This window comes from Hippopotamus amphibius, chromosome X (assembly GCF_030028045.1).
Source record: "Hippopotamus amphibius kiboko isolate mHipAmp2 chromosome X, mHipAmp2.hap2, whole genome shotgun sequence".
In the NCBI taxonomy this organism is placed as follows: Eukaryota; Metazoa; Chordata; class Mammalia; order Artiodactyla; family Hippopotamidae; genus Hippopotamus; species Hippopotamus amphibius.
In genome coordinates, this window is record NC_080203.1 from 120,069,067 (window position 1) to 120,086,137 (window position 17,071).

Consider the following 17,071-nt stretch of genomic DNA (forward strand, 5'->3'; position numbering starts at 1 on the left):
CAGTTGTTATTATTTCCTGATGATCAATTGCTAAATGTATTGCTGCCTCAGTGCCTTTTAAAAGCATTTAAGTGATGTTCTGAAAGATTGTGCCAATTTAGTCTCCCCCCAGGAGCCTATGAGAATGTTTCCCTATCCTTGTCATGCCTGGATATTATCATTCTTTCTAATCTCTGCTAATCTGATAGGTGTTTGCATTTTTAAAAATGATTATTCAAGTTGAAAATATTATGTGTCATTTTCCAATTGATTTTTATAAAAATACCTTATATTCATGACATTAACCTGTCATCTTTCACATTGCAAATGTTTTTTCTTAGTTTATGACTCATACAGATATTTAAGAAAATATCATTAAAAATAAATACCTTTTAAACTTAAAATTTCCCCATTTTATAGTTAACTACATGGTGCAGTAAAATTCATCCTTTTAAGAATAGTTTTCCTTAAGGCTTTTGTATTTTAGTCCTAGTTGGAAAGGGTAGCTGGCTATTAAATGCATTCCTTTTCTGCCTTCCTCAGGGCTTTCAGAGGTTCTATTTAAAGCTTCTGTCCTTACAGTATTTTTTTTATAGTGGCATTCAGAGAACCCCTGAGATCCTGCATTGATAAGGATCCTCATATCCTAGATGAGGGCTTGGCAAACTTTCTCTGTAAAGGGCCAGAGAGAAAACATTTTAGATTTTATGTGCTATATAGTATCTATCTCAACTATACAAAAGCAGTCATAGGTGTAAAGGAATGGCTGTGGCTGAGTTCCAATAAAGCTTTATTTATGGACACTTAAATTTGAATTTCTTGTAATTTTCATATTCTTTGAAATATTATTCTTTTGATTTTTAAAAACCATTCGAAAATGTAAAAACTAAGTTTAGCTTGAGGACTGTACAAAAATAGGTAGCAGGCCAAATTTGACCCATGGGATGTAGTTTGCTCGGCCTTGAAATAGAATGTCTACAAACAGACCCATAAAAATATAGCCAATTAATTTTCAACAAAGGTGCAAAGAAAATTTAAGAAAGAAAGGATAATCTTTTCAAGAAATGGTGTTGATACAATTGATCATCCCTAGGCCAAAACAAACAAACAAAACAGCCCTAACCTAATCTAACACATTATGCAAAAATTAACTCAAAGTGGACCACAGATCTGCATAGAAAACATGATATAAAAAAAGTTATGTATGAAGACATAGGAGAAGAGAGTTGTTAGACATGACACCAAAAGCACAATCCACGAAAGAAAAAACTGCTGCATTGGACTTTGGCAAAATTAAAAACTTTTGCTCTGCAAAGATACAGTTGAGAGAATGTTGTTGGTTGGTCTATTTTTTCCTACAAGGTCATCTGAGTCTCAGTGTTTAGTAAATAATTGCTTGATATGTAATTGCCTGAATTTCAAGGACCTTGGTTTTGTTCCAAGTCTTCCTAGGAATATACTTTGTAAGACAAGACCATGAATCTCCCATAGCAGACCCATCCCCTGTACCCCACCTCCGTACCCCTGTGCCCCTTTTTCCCCAAAGTGGCAAACAAGTATAGCATATTCCATATGAGACTCATATGAGCTGCCTGAGGGCTGAGATTTGACCTGGGAATTGTATTTTTCACTCACTGTACAGGCCTAAAAGCTAAATTTGCTGTGTATCGAGAAAAAGACTCCAAACAAATTTTTATGCCAAGGAATAAGCTTTCCTAAAAGAAAGACTTAAAAGAAACATAGATTTGTCTCATAAAAAAGGGAGATGGACGGTAAGAATTCATCAGTAGCTGCTGCAGCTGGCTTGGATGTTCTTGACCTTCATAATGATCAGGGCTATGCCCTTCCCTTCTTATTCCTTCCTGGTGTTTATTTGGGAAATGAAGATTCCTCCGCCCTCACCCTAACTGGTTTTTTTGTGTCTCTTAGAGGTGGTGCATGAACTAAGAACATCTCTTAAAACATAATGAAAGATGCTTTATAAATGCCACTGTCTTTGTAATGAAGCAAAATGATTTTTTATTACATCCACTATCCTTTTAATGGAAGAAACATGTATTTGGATGCAGAACCAATATAGTTCTCTAAACAGAGATGAAAATGAAATCTCAGCTGTAGGATGCACAGCCTTGAGAGGTATATTATGCCATTAGCCATAAGCTTTGGATGAGCTGAAGGCGCTGTTAGAAACGGCTTCTAAAATTTAGCATTAAGTGGTCCTCTCAATGTAAATGACGTAACAAGTAGAAAATGAGAAGTTTCTGTGAAAACATATTGTTACGTTATTGCACATGCTTGATTATATTTAAATGGACAAAAAAATGCAAAAGTGGCACCTTGATTTGTATTTGGTGTATGACATGTTCACATGCCCTCATATGTTAATGTCTCTGATCATTCTTTTTTATATATAAATGTGTTTATTTATTGGCTGTTTTGGGTCTTCACTGATGCACGCAGGCTTTCTCTAGTAGTGGAGAATGGGGGCTACTCTTCGTTGCGGTGCACAGGCTTCTCAGTGCAGTGGCTTCTCTTGTTGCGGAGCACAGGCTCTAGGGCACTTGGGCTTCAGTAATTGTGGCTCACGGGCTTAGTTGCTCCATGGCATGTGGGATCTTCCCGGACCAGGGATCGAACCCGTGTCCTCTGCACTGGCAGACGAATTCTTAACCACTGCACCACCAGGGAAGTCCTCTGATCATTTTTTTTTTTTTATTGGCTGTGTTGGGTCTTCGCTGCTACACACGGGCTTTCTCTAGTTGTGGTGAGCGGGGGCTACTCTTCTTCGTTGTGGTGAGCGGGGGCTACTCTTCTTCGTTGTGGTGCACGGGCTTCTCATTGCCATGGCCCTGGCCTCTCTTGTTGCAGAGCACGGGCTCTAGGCACGTGGGCTTCAGTAGTTGTGGCACATGGGCTCAATAGTTGTGGCTCACGGGCTCTAGAGCGCAGGCTCAATAGTTGTGGAGCACGGGCTTAGTTGTTCCACGGCATGTGGTATCTTCCTGGGGCAGGGATCGAACCCGTGTCCCCTGCATTGGCAGGCGGATTCTTACCCACTGCGCCACCTAGGAAGTCCCCTCTGATCATTCTTAAAGCCAGATTACAAGTAACCATGAAAGGCCTTCTCTGCAAACATCTCCTTTTCACATGATTACTGATTTTTGAAGTAGAATTTAAGGGAGTAAAAAGTCTTTCATTCTACTATTAGGAAAAAAAAAGGCCAAAAGCATAAACATTTCCTAAGACTTAGGATTGTATAAGCTGCAAATGAAATAATGAAATCAGTAAGCAATTCTTGTATATTGGTTGTGACAAACTGTACAGCCATGTCCCACAACTCCGGGAGATGCCCAATGTGAATGATGACCCTGGAGTTGGGCCAATATGGCAGCATCTGTTGGGTGCTGTTCCCTGAAGAGGCTCCAGATTGAAGCATCTTTCTCTAAGAGGGAAACAATCTATGAGCCCTGAGGCCTCTGAGGCGTCTGCTCTGGGTCGTCTCCTATTAAAATTCCCTCAGGCCTCCCTGATTCCTGTCTGGCTGCCTCTCATGATGCCTGTGAAAGCTCTGTTCTCTTTTGGGGGACTGAGATTTGGTTTCAACTTTTTTCTCATTTCTTAGTGACATCTGGACTCAAAAGTTACTTCTGTAGCATTTCCTAACCCCTGTGCTCTGAGTGGATTATAGGAGTATAGGATAATGATCCCCTCAGCTCTCCTGGTGGATGAGAAGGGCCTTAGGTGGGTGGAGAACCCCCCACCCCCTCCCGGGTTGATGGCCTCCAACAGCGTCAGGCGTCCAGCAGCATGTCATCAAAATATTATCATTTTATAGATGTGCCATTATCTGGAAAAGGTTGGGTGGCACTAACTTACTGCATTGTATTTAACTTTTCCATATAAAGATGTTTAACAGTGACTCTACTTTTCCTTAGGGAATATTCCACCTTCCTTGTTAGAGAAGAGTGTATATGACTAGCAAAGGAAACTCCAGGATAATTAAAAACCCTTGTATGTGTCTTCATTTCAGAAATTCTTTCTCTAGGACTTCTTTTGGGAATTAGACCTTGAAATAGCTCATACTTTTAAAGATAGAGCTTAAAGTTCTATCTAGAATAAAATAAATTCACTCTGATTAAAGAAACAGTCTTTTCAAGTGAGAATATAATATCTGGTTGCAGCCATGATGGAGTAAAGGGTCTCAGATTTACCCTCCTGCCACAGACAACTTTAAAATTGGGCAACGCACAGCACAGGGATGTGATCCTTGAGAGAAGGGAAGCATAAAGTGAGTTCCACGGCAACCCTGGCTTTTTGCCTGAGGGCACTTTCGAAATTGCAACACAGGGCACTGAAGCCCAAACAGAGAGCAGAAGACTCACTGGATGGAGGAAACAGAGATTGTAACTCACAGCTGCTGAAGTGGATGGAATTTTCAGGGCAGGGAATTGCAGAGGAGTGAGCTGTGCAAAGAATGGAACTCCAGAATTCTATATATAAGGGTCCTTTGAGTCTCTGGCCGGATACTAAGCTGTGCATCAGTAGGGCAAGACTCTACCAGGCCTGACAGAAAATAAGTATGGGGGAGGGGGGCCATGTGGGTGGGCTGTGAGCTGAGTGGATATCCCAGAGGTCATCAGTGATAGGAGATGTTGAAGTTCTGGCCAAGAAGAATAGAAAAACTTTGTTGAACGCACTTGGCATCCAACTAACAACCCAGAAAAGTCAGCTGTAGGAATAGGGCTACCCTAGACCCACCCTAAATGAAACCTATAACCAAGCCTTGACAGGTCAAGCTGATCTGCCAGTAACATGCCCATCGTAACGAAACTCCGCGCTCTTGCAAGGAAGACAAAATTCAGTCCTTCGACAATATAGCGTGTAGCACATGGCTGTTGAGGACATACAATCACAAATTACTAGATGTACGAAGAGGCAGGAAAATGTGAGGTATGGTATGGGTAGCTTGTAAAAGGCATGTGGGCATTTCTGAATACAGTTTTCAGGCATCATGACATGCTTTAATTAATAGCGACATGACTAAAAGGAAGCTTGATTACTGCTTTTTGTGTGTCACTCATCCAATTTTTGGTTACCAGTTATACAATATGTAAAATGAAAAAGTCAGAAGTTAGTATAGCAAAGCCTGTAAGTTGTTGCCCAATAAAAAGTCAGGATTTTTTTTTTTACAAGCAGACAATCTCTTTGAGGTCTTCCTTTGTGGCTTCCCAGTATCACAAAACAGTGAATGACTGCCTAAACCTCGCCTATCCCAGATGTTGACATTTGGAATGTGACATCTTCTTGAGTGGGCTTGTCCCTGGGACGGTCTCCTAGGCTTCCCTCATTAACTGTGGTCTGCCAGGCATTTCTTCTGACACTGAGATAGACAGTGGTTCTCTTTTTTCCTGTTACCTCGTAAACCATGATGTTGACGAGCCTGCTAGAGTAACTGACTTATGGGATGTAGAGTAACTGACTTATGGGATGTTGGAAATTCTGAGCAGAAATCCCAGCCATGCAGAATAATTGCATCTCTTGGAGAGGTGTTAACAAGCAGAGGCAGAACTGAGTGCTCCTGGGCTTCGGCTTCCATGGAGCTTCCTCTCAACAGCCCCCTGCAGCTCCATGCAGAAGGCGTTCATTAGTAAATATTAAACAGCACTTTTCATACTGCTGGTGGGATGCTGAGGGTGTGAGACCCCCTTGAGGCACTCAGAGGCTCACTTGACAGCCACACTGACATCAAACAACACTCACTTTCTCCTCTAATGATATTTCAGTCATCAGAGAAGGTCGTGAAAAAGAGCCACTCTGGATAATTTCTGGGAAATTGCTACTAGGGAGTGTGGGGACAGCTGACCACCAGGGCAAGTGACCAAGCAGAGGCCTTTTCTTTTTCAAGAGGACCATCTGGTGAACCCATCATTTTGGGGTTTGCTATGGCAATTTCTGAGCTATACGTTCCTGTCCAAACTCAAATAGGGCACTTACGATGTCTTAGAAAATGTGACCTACCTTTGAAAGGTACTTTTTAAGTTGTTACCACAATTATGGACAACTATTCACTACAGACCGACAGGTAAGCCTGATTGTATAGATGAGGCTTTCTTGTATGGCTTATCTAGACCTGCCTCTTCCCTGTTCAACTTGACCTCACCTCGGATATTTGAAAATTGCGAGTAGATTAGTAGTCTGGGGAGAGATTGGGCCATCCATCAATTCATCCATTCAGCCAACATGTATTCATAATCAGTATTTGCCAGGCACTGTGCTGGGTATTTGGTGGATACAGAGGTATAAAAATAAGGTCCTTTGTTTTTAAAGAGCTTAACCATTTTTGAGAATCTTGCTACTTGTCCAGTAGCATTGGCATCACCTGGGAACCTGTTAGAAATGCTGAATCTCTGACAAGTCCCAGCCCTATTGAATGTGAATTGGCATTTTCACACGATCCCCAAGTGGATAGTATGCACATTAGCATTTGAGAAGCACTGGCTAAATCATTGATTCTCAGCCTGCACATTGAAAGGACCTAGGGACCTTTAAAAAGCACTGCTTTCTTGGTCTCACCTCCCTAGGAATTGTAATTTAATTGGTGTGGGATGTAGCCCCAAATGATTCTAAGTGTGCGGCCAGCTTTGAGAAACACTGGTCTAAGATGTTGCTTTGCACTCTTGACAAAATGGAGCCCAAAATGAGGTTGCAGCCAGACTTTACAATTTAAAAGCCAAGTGGCAAGTTTGTCTTTTCTAAAGATTTGAAGTGCCTAGACGAGAGGCAGACCCAGCAGAGCTCACTGGTGACTCCCTGTCGTGAGGTTGGATGTCAGGGAGTGGCTCTCAGCTGGTCCCCAGTGCGAGAGCTGTGTGCAGTGGCGGAGCACTTCCGCCACATTCCCCAGGGCCCCTCTGGCAGGATGGAGCAGACTATGGCTTGACAATTGAGATCTGGGCCGGGTCTCCCTCCTCAGACACACCCTGGGGCCTTGGTGTCCCTCCCCTGGGCCCTCCAGGTGTGTGAACTGTTGCCAGGGAGTGACTCAGCACCAACCGGAAGATGGTGCTGAGTCACATGACATATGTATGTGTGCTTAATTAAGATCCTTTCCTGACCTCATTATCCCTCAAGGTCTCTGGGACCAGCCCCTAGAATCACAGTAATGACGACAACCACCAGTAGCAGTTGTGTTGCTCTCTACACCTCAAGCATCTTCTCCTATGTATCAAGGAATGGAGACCCAGAGTTTTTATCACTAGTGGACAACTTAAGTATCAGATGGCCCAAGTTCTCTCTCTTCTTCCTTTTTCTGAAATATTTTGGCTAACCCAAGATAGTGCAGAACCTAGAGGTTGGAGTACAGCACACCTAAGGCTCTGTTTATTCATTCCTTAAGAGGAAAAATATCATTTGTATTTTACAAGGAAAAATATATTTTACTCTATCTGCCTGGTGATGAGGCATAAAGAAACCATTTTAACCATTTGGAGGACTTAATCATAGAAGAGTGAACATTCTATGTCAGAAATATAATTCTTTCCATACTCTTTGACTCTTGATAAGGGTCAAGGTCTACTTTCCTCTGCTTGCATGTGAATAGGTCTTATTTCTAATCATCTTTGTTCTGGAAACTTTCATGTACATGCTGATCTTTTATTCTTTCCCACTGCAAACTCCAGCCTCATTTAAAGGCCATTCCCTCAGCTGCATGCGCTCCCCTTTCCTTATCCTTATTGGAATCTCAAAGTCCACTTGGGTAGCCATCATCTCGGCTTATGCCTGTGGTATAATTATCAATAGTGTCCCAGGTTTGGAAATAAATTACACTGCCACCCTAAAATCTTCTAGTATTTTGGCAACACTGCCTCTCTCCTTAGTGGTCACCTACTGCCTCGTTGTCCTGCCTTCACCCAGCTCCTGCCATCCTCCTTGGGGACGTTAACCACGCTGATGACGTTCTGACCTCACAAGTCATTGATTGTCCATTCTGGCCCCATCACTCATGGGTGCCATCTTGCCTCACCCCTCACATCACTCTTCAGTAGAGGTTGGTTGGAGCCAAGCATTGCCTTCACTCTAAGTGCCAGTTCTTGAATGTTCTCTTCTATGACCCCAGCTTCCCACTCTCCCTCTTCCCTTCCTTCACACTTGGTGATCCCACCCTTGACCTTTCTCATGACCGTGATTCTTGCCCTCGTTCTCCCCTTTCAGGATGCCTGGTTTCTCTTGGTCCCAATTGTTTTTAATGCAGCCTTGCACTCCTTTTGGTGTTTTGGTGCCATATTGATTCGCTATGTCTGCCTCTCTTACTAGGCTCTGAGCTTGGGCACCCCATAAGGACATGATGATATTCTTTTTCGCCCTGAATTCCTCTCCTATCCGGCATGTTTTAGATCCTCATTAAATAAATTGAATTTGCTGCTCTTTCACACTTCTGGAAGCAGAGCCCTCATACAAATAATTCTCTCTTCATCTCTGCCACCAGAAGCCTAGTTCTTTTATCTGGTTTGTTGAAGAGAACTTATTTTCACTTCTCATTTTGCTGTCAGAATTTTTCCTGTTTCCCTTAAATTAGCTTCTATTGCTAGGGAAAAAAAGTCTCAGTTCTCTAAATCTCTGTCCCACTCCAGGCAACTTGACCCTGTGGCTATTTTCTGTCCTGCAGCAGACTCCCTTTCACTTTTCTTAGTATTCTAAGTCACGCTGTCAGTTTTCTTTTTTCAGTGTACTCATCCATGAGTCTTGTATGTGTTCTTATACCAGTCAGAACAATTAGACATACTCTGTTCTACCTTCATGCTTTCCCTCTCTTACCTTGAATTATGCAATGATTAGCACTGTTAATGTTTTCCTTAAAAAGCAGAACATAGATGAACCATTCGAGCTATTCGCCACTGGTGGGAGGTATAATAAATATGTCATATGCACTATTTTTCCCTGTAGGCGTGCATAAGTTCTGAAGTTATTCTGGATATACTTCTGCTTATTAAAATTTTCTTTATTGTTTTTCTCACATATGAAGCAGAAAGCTTCATTACAGTGGTTCTTGGGTTACTGATTGCATAAAGCTAATGGGAAGCATGGACTTCCACCACTTAGAAAGTTTGAAAGAAAGCCTTTGAAGCAAATAAGGCACTAAACAATATTTGAGTGTCTTTTATGGACATAATTCTGTGTCAGATGATCTGAAATGAATGTGGAAAGAAATCCAGTCCTCACATAAGCAAACCCTTCACACATGAAAAGATTTAAGGTTATTTGAAACACTGTGCATGATTCTCTCCTCTTTGGTACCAGATCTCATGGTTGATACCTGTTATCAAAAAGGACCTTGTATGTTACGTGCACAGCATATGTGCATGTGTGTGTTTCGCACAAATCTCCAAGTTCCCTGGAATTAGGGATCATATTCTTTTGTATGTTTAATATTTGGTGCCTACAGAATGAATTTAAATATATTTTACATATAATAGTTGTTTGTTGAATGGGATATCATGAAATGCAAATTAACGCAGTTCTGAGTGTTAGAAAAAAGATAAAGCTTTCATTATAGTCACTTTCCTAAAGGTGAGTTTCAAGTTGGGCTTTGAAGATGAGAGGGACTTGTCCAGAAAAAGAAGAGGAAAAAAATTATGCCAGGCATTTTCTCAGAGACAGAGGCTCTGGAATGAAAGACTTAATTTCTAAGGATTAGGAGTAAAGAAATTCAATCCCCTACTCCTTCATAAGTTTTTCTGATATTGTTGATGACAGTTTCTCGGGGATGGAAGAACCTCAGAAGCCACTAAATTCTGCCACCACCACCCATGTTCATGAGTCCCTTCTTAGGGACTGATGCTAGAGTGTTTAGGGGGTGATATGACATGAGCAGGACCAGAATACTTACCTGGGCTTCTCATCATCATTTTCCAAGAAAGATAAGTACTCTCTCATATTTTAAGTCTTTTGAACCTTGTTTTGTTCTGAGTAAACCTGAGCTTGATGCTTCAAGTGTCTTTGTCTAAGGATGTTGGTTGGGACTAGAATTTATAGTGTGATTAAGGACCCGTTTCCCAAACCCATGTTCTCTTCTAAAGGGTCAGTCTATCCTTGTAACAGATACCACTGGGGAAAGAGACAGTGGTGAGCCTTTACTTCTCACCTGAGGTGGCCCTGAGTTAACTTATGTAGAATCCTCACTGGTTGGGGTATATGGAGGCTATCTTGTCCTGCAGTTATCCTAGTCTTGGACTACAGGAGAGCACAGAACTCAGCGTGAGAAAGAGTCTTCATTGATTCCAGAAATATTGATTACATTGGGCATCGTGCATTGGGCTGGGACTATAATGGTGAAAGATTCAGATGTGTTTCTCTCCTTGCTGGGATGAGTGCTCTAGCAAAGCACATGTGAGTCACATAAGCCAGCGCCTCCAGGGGCTTATTGCCAGGTCCTAGGCCAGCTGCGCATCTGCTGCTTGAGCCCACCTCACCCCTTCCCCAACCCTACTGGTAGTATGGAGGGCCATGAATGTGCGTCCGTGGGCCCTGAGCAGGAATTCCTCACTTTTGTGAGCATTTATTTATTTATGTATTTATTTTGGGCTGTGTTGGGGCTTTGTTGCTGGGTGCAGGCTTTCTCTAGTTGTGGTGAGCAGGGGCTGCTCTTCGTTGCGGTGCACGGGGCTTCTCACTGTGGTGGCTTCTCTTGTTGGGGAGCACGGGCTCTAGGCACGTGGGCTTAGTTGCTCTGCGGCATGTGGGATCTTCCTGGACCAGGGCTCAAACCCGTGTCCCCTGCATTGTCAGGCGGATTCTTAACTACTGCACCACCAGGGAAGTCCCATGAGCATTTATCTTCAAAGTCCTCTGTGTTACTAGCATTTTTTGGAACGCCTTTGCACATTTCAGGCTTTAGCTGGAAGCTGTTGATCACAGTCTGAAAATTGGGGTTTTACTCAAGACGTGTACTTGACAGTGGTGTGTATGTTGTGCATACACTGGGAAGGAGGAAATGCCCAACTGAGGAGGTTTACAGCAGGCCAGGTGGGTCTTGGATTGGGGTGGGAGAGGTGGAGTTGGATCCAGAGGACAAATGCGAGATACATTATCAAACTAGGGCAAATCAAACTTCCGAAGCAGTTGCAGATGGGGAAAAACAGAGGGTTCTGTGGCATGAGGTTGAGTGCCTGGGAGAACTGTGAGGCCGTTAGGCTCAGGATGGAAACTTGCAAAGGCTGAGCTCTCGCTCTCTCTCTAGCACTTGGCACAGAGTAGGCGCTCAATAAACATTTGACAAGTGAATGAACAGAATAGGGATTATTCGAAGGGAAGCAGGTTTGATCTGAAAGAATGAATAGATTTATTCATTCTTTTAGTAAGCAGACATTAAGTTCTGTAAGGTGGGGGGAAGGGCCCGTCACGATGATGCCTTGTGCCCCATCACCACGGAAAGGAGAAGGTACATTAATGAGCTTGCATACAGTGTGATTTTCCTTACGCTTGGCTGGCTGTCGCAAAGCCCTTCCTAATTTCGACAAGCTTTGTGACAGGCTAATCAAAGAGAACCTTTGTACATGTGATGTTTTCTAACCCACTCTTGCAGTTAATGAAATAATTGTATTTCAGTAAAATTAAAATGAAGAAAATACACATCCTCCTATCTCTAAGGGGGTAAAAAAGAGATCTTATTGATCTAAGGGCATCTAAAAGCAGCACTGAGTTTTGAGTCCCAGCCCGCAGCTCTAGCACGCTTAAGCTTTTGTTTTCCCATCCGACTTTGGGGTTTGTGCTGATTTAGTCTTAGTAACCGTTGATAGCAGCCTCAAGGAAGGTGCCTCCATCTCTCTAGAAAGGGTGTCAGAACTCTCTGTGTGGTGCTTGCCCCGTTTTTCACTCTGCTCTCCTGTTTCCTAGGACTGCATCGACGTAGGCTGGTGGGAAGGAGAGCTCAACGGCAGACGAGGAGTGTTCCCTGACAACTTCGTGAAGTTACTTCCGCCCGACTTTGAAAAGGAGGGGAATGTAAGTCTCCGTGGCTTGGATCTCAGTGTGCTGCCTACTGTCAGAATTGTGGCTTCCACGGCAGGGCTGGGGATGTGGGCTGGGGAAGTGTATTGCTGAAGAGCCCTGGCATTTTCGTTTGATGGACCCGGGTTCTGAGCCCTCGGCTGCCGCATACCTGGTGTGTGTGAACAAGTCCGGTAACTTCCACAAGCTCCGGTTTCCTCATCAGTGAGCCTTATTCTAAGGGCCGTTGTGTGACTAAACAGGATGATGTGGGTAAAGCACTTGGTGCAGTACCTGGAACATCTAAGCACCCAAATAAATGGCAAGAACCGTTGTGTGCTCCATTGCTAAGTGGATGGCTTGCTCCCTGTATAGCATGTCCTTAGGGATAAAGTGGCCAATATTGTGGAAGTGGCTGAAAAACACATTGTTAAGTTGAAGATACAGAGTGAGGCCTGCTAATCTTCCTAACTCTGTGTGTGTGTGTGTGTGTGTGTGTGTGTGTGTGTGTGTGTGTGTGGCTGTACATATGTGGACATGTATACACACGCATGCCCATATATGCACGTGTGTGTGTGTGTGTGTATATACATGCACCTCTGATCTGTGCTTTCTCTTTCTTTCTGGGAACCCATTTTACAACGCTTTGATTTAAATGGGCCAGTCCATCTTTGTTTGCCTCACTCCAGGCGTATTGTTTCTCTGATGACGATGTAACAAGAAATGTTGAAAAGTTAGAGGCACTTTACATTCTAAGGGGGCACTGATTTGGTCTTTTCCAACTTGTTCTACACCTCAGGGCTCTTTGCTCAGGCTTTCACATGACTTCTGCCCCCCTTTCCCAGCCTATGTTCTGTTCATGCCCATGGGGGCTCTATTACTGGACCATGAACCTTGACCCATCACCATTCCCATGGACTTGAGGTTCGGGAAAGGTAGCTGCAATACTGGTGGGTTGGTTGCCAAGGATACTAAAAAGCATTGATGATGTATGCACTGCTTAGATGAATGGATATGATTGTTCAAGGAGCCGAATGGTGTAGGTACCCACCAAGATTATGGCCTGTAGAATGGTTTGAAGCCAAGGGCCACACCTTTTACGCTTTTTGATAGCTTCTTTCTTGTATTGTTTAGGTGAAGGACATCCATTATTCTCTCTAGGAATTAAGTTTGAAGTTCAGAGAATGTAGATTCTGCTTCCCAGTGTTTTCTAGATCGTTGAGACTTACTGCTGGTCCATGGACCACATTTTATCAGCATCACCTGGAGCTTGTTAGCAGTGCTCGGACCTCACCCTAGACCTGGTGCATCAGAACCTGCATTTTATCAAGGTCCTCAGGTGATCTGTTTACACATTACAGTTTGGGAAACTAGTGTAGTTGCAGGTATCTGTCTAAGTGATGACGACCCCACCTTCTAGTTTCCAACCGTATTTTGGGAGGAGAAGAAATTCACAGAACAGAGAAGGGCTCACCATTCAGTAAAGACATTTTCCACCAAGCAAAATCATTTGAGCCATTTTTATTGGTAATGATTGCATTGGTGGGTTATCAGCTGACAGACTTCATCCCCAAGAAAAGCAGATGCTAGCACTTAGTAATGACTATATAGTAAATGTTTAAAACAAGAAGACACAGGAATAAGGTTGGGCAAACATTTATAGAGTATGGTGGTTGTGACTCTAGGCTGCAGCATTGAATAGACTTGGACCTGAATCCTGGCCCCATCAACTTAACTGTTGTATTCAAGGTCAACTCATTGAATGTTTCCTCAGTACATTTGGCCCTCCGTATCTGTGGGTTCTGCATCTGTGGATTCAATCAACCTTGGGTTGAAAATACTAAAAAATAAATTTCAGGAAGTTCCTAAAAGTAAAGCTTCAATTTATTAAATTTGCTGTGCAGCAACAACTATTTACATAACATTTACATTGTATTTACAACCATTTATATAGCATTGACGTTGCATTAGGTACTATAAGTAATCTAGAGGTGACTTAAAGTATAGAGGAGGATGTACATAGGTTACATGCAAATACTCTCCCATTTTGTATGAGGGACTTGAGCATCTGTGGAATTTGCTCTCTGCAGGGGGTCCTGGAACCAGTCTCCCACAAATACTGAGTGATGACTGTGTTCTCCTCTATAAAATTGCGAGAATAATCATACCTACCTTGTTAAACTGTTGAGAGGATTAACTGAGATGTTGCATATGAATTCCTTAGCACAGCACCTGGTCCTTTGCGAACGCCCCATACATGTTAACTATTCCAGTCTTTGTAATGACTATTAGCACAAGTGTGGGAAGGCTCCAGCTAAAACTGTGCAGTCATGATAGAAATCTGACTCTAGTTCATCAGATCTTGGTGTCTTGGTGAGCTTCCCTGGGGATCCAAATGCATCTAAGAACTTTGATGAATAGCCTTTAAAAGAAAATATAGTGCCTTATATATTTGTAGAGACAAGCGAATACAGGATGGCATAATCTTCAAGTCATTTTGCATATTTTGGGGGCGGGGGATCTGCTGCCTGACAGTGACATTTTATGTTTAGTCATTCATTCACTTTGTATCTATTCTATTGATGGGAAGTGAAGAGGACATACATGGTTGCTGTCCTTGTGGGCTTAGAGTTGGGCAGCAGGGGGCCACCCAGACTGCCCATTTCACCCTTCTCCCCAGTCTTTGTGAACCTGGTAAAAGGTGTTCACATGCGAACCATTTAGGATGCCAAGACCTTCATGGTCACACCTCTCCCTGTGACCAAGGAATCTTAGCAAACACGCCATCCTACCAGACATTTGCCGCCTTCTTGGTTCTGATTGGAGGTAGTATGATTTTGAAGGCTGAGATAAAATCTGGATAATTCTTTTAACAAATGGACAGAGGCTGTGGTTGCCTATATTGTAGCACCCTCCCTTCTAGTCCCCAGTCATATTTTAGTGAGGCAATAACTCAAATGAGAGAGACTCCATGACATACTTTCCTAGAAGCTCTGCTCTGTTACATAAGGTATTACAGGAGGACTCCAGCTGCGAGAGTGAAGTTGTCAGTGATGAGTGGACTCGTCTTGGCTTGCTCACTGAGGCATGCACGCTCTTTGGGGCCCATGGGCATCTTTCTCACCCCAGACAAGCAGCCACCGTCTCTTTGATAGGTCTTTTAACCTTGTTCCTAAGAAGCAGAAAACTCAATTTTAGGGAAACAATAGTTATACCTGTCAGACAAAGTAATACCTACAGCTGAGAAGTGATTGTATAATGTGACATTTAGCTTTTAGATGATTCAAAGTATTACATCCTTTTCATCCCCTCTGGCCTATAAAATCCGCCAACCAGCTTTGCATCGGTTGTTACACCAACCTTTATAACTGCACCCAGAGTGTTAGTGAGTTGGCAACAGCGTGACTGGAGACGAGGCTGTCGTGTGTCAAGTTGACTGTGTAAAGATGATTAGAATCATTAACACAAATGCACTATGTGAATGACAGAGTCTGAAACATTATTCTGCCATCGGTTTCAGCAGATGTCATCTCGTCTTGCCAGTGGCTGGGGTTGTAGTCATTCACCCAGAAAAGAGGACGATCTGTGATGATTGGGGTAGACAGTGGCAAACAGCGTTTGTTCAGCAGCAGACCTCTTGAACCAGTAGACATCACTGAAGTGCTCTGACGAGGCTGCCGTATTTCTGCTGTGGTGTGGTTTTGGGTGGTTACTACAGGGCCTTCTGGAACTCCCCGAGGTCTTTTTTTCAGAGGGTGTTCAGCAGACTCTCTCTCGCCAGGGCAGCAAAGGCTTGGGGGCTTTTCCCCAAGATATTCCCAGAGAGCACCAGTCATTCTCTTGGTGCAAATTTTAGAGCAATTATATAAGCTGTTTATGAGAGAACCTAGATTCAGTGGCTGCCTGTTTATTTTGAGCCTTGACAGTAAAATTGAATATTAGAATGGAAAGATTAAATATTCTGAGAGCTCTGATGAAGCGAGGCACATGCTCTGTTGTCAGGACTGAAGGAAAGCAGAGAATTTGGACTCTCTGAACCGCAGAAACAACATCTTACTGTTAAAAAAAAAAAAAACAGGTATCCTGAAAGATGATGTTTCTGAAAGATAGTGTTTTTTTGTTTTTTTTTTATTTTTTTTTTATTTTTTTTTGGGGTGGGGTACATCAGGTTCAATCATCTGTTTTTATACACATATCCGCATATTCCCTCCCTTCCTTGACTCCCCCCCCTCGAGTCCCCACCACCCTGAAAGATAGTGTTTTAAGAAAGTCTCAGGATCAAGTTCTTTTAAGAGAAAGTGTTCAGGGACTTCTCTGGTGGTCCAGTGGTTAAGAATCTGCCTGACAATGCAGGGCACACGGGTTCGAGCCCTGGTCCAGGAAGATCCCACATGCCGTGGAGCAGCTAAGCCCGTGTGCCACAATTACTGAGCCTGTGCTCTAGAGCCCTTAAGCCATAACTACTGAGCCCATGTGCTGTAACTACTGATGCCCATGTGCCTAGAGCCCATGCTCTGCAACAAAAGAAGCCACCACAAAGAGTAGCCCCTGCTCGCCACAACTAGAGACAGCCTGCACACAGCAGCGAAGACCCAATGAAGCCAATAAATACATAATTTTTAAAAAAAATTTTAAAAGTGAAAGTGTTCAGATCATCAGAAGATGGTACTGTTCTTGCATGCACTGATTTGGGAGGCTCCTGTGAGCTTGTGCCATATTGAAAACCAGGGGGTTGCTGAGATTCCCAGAGGTGTTTCCCTGGTGAATGCTCTACAGTAGAGGGTCTGCCTTTCGGCTTCAGAGACACAGAACCCTGCCCTCAAAGACTTCTAAGGATACCTGTGACTGTGATGCAGGCTCACATTTGCAAATTCCTAGAGACTTACCCTGGGAGCAGACTGGCAGCTCACTAATCACAACAAGAACTGAAATGTCAGCCCATCTGGAGCACCTGGGTCTCCCTGCCCTGGGCATTTGCTCCCTCTGGGCCCGATTCCTTAAAAGCCATATTCTACAGGAAACCACATTTATTTGGTGCACATTTATTCTGAGAGAGCAAGGAATGAAAAGAAGAGGAGCTAGTTATTTTCACAAAGGGTCTTGCAGG

At 43.2% G+C, this 17,071-nt stretch overlaps 1 protein-coding gene across 3 annotated transcripts in view; it reads left to right on the forward strand.

Annotated features, from left to right (window-relative positions):
- The window catches only part of SH3KBP1 (SH3 domain containing kinase binding protein 1), a 333,408-nt gene that overhangs the window by 248,709 nt on the left and 67,628 nt on the right, over positions 1 to 17,071 (forward strand). For all 3 annotated transcript variants that reach the window (XM_057718401.1, XM_057718402.1, XM_057718403.1), the window contains one exon: positions 11,872 to 11,979. In XM_057718401.1, the coding sequence (XP_057574384.1) occupies positions 11,872 to 11,979 (108 nt within the window). The remainder of the gene's footprint in view (positions 1 to 11,871; positions 11,980 to 17,071) is intronic.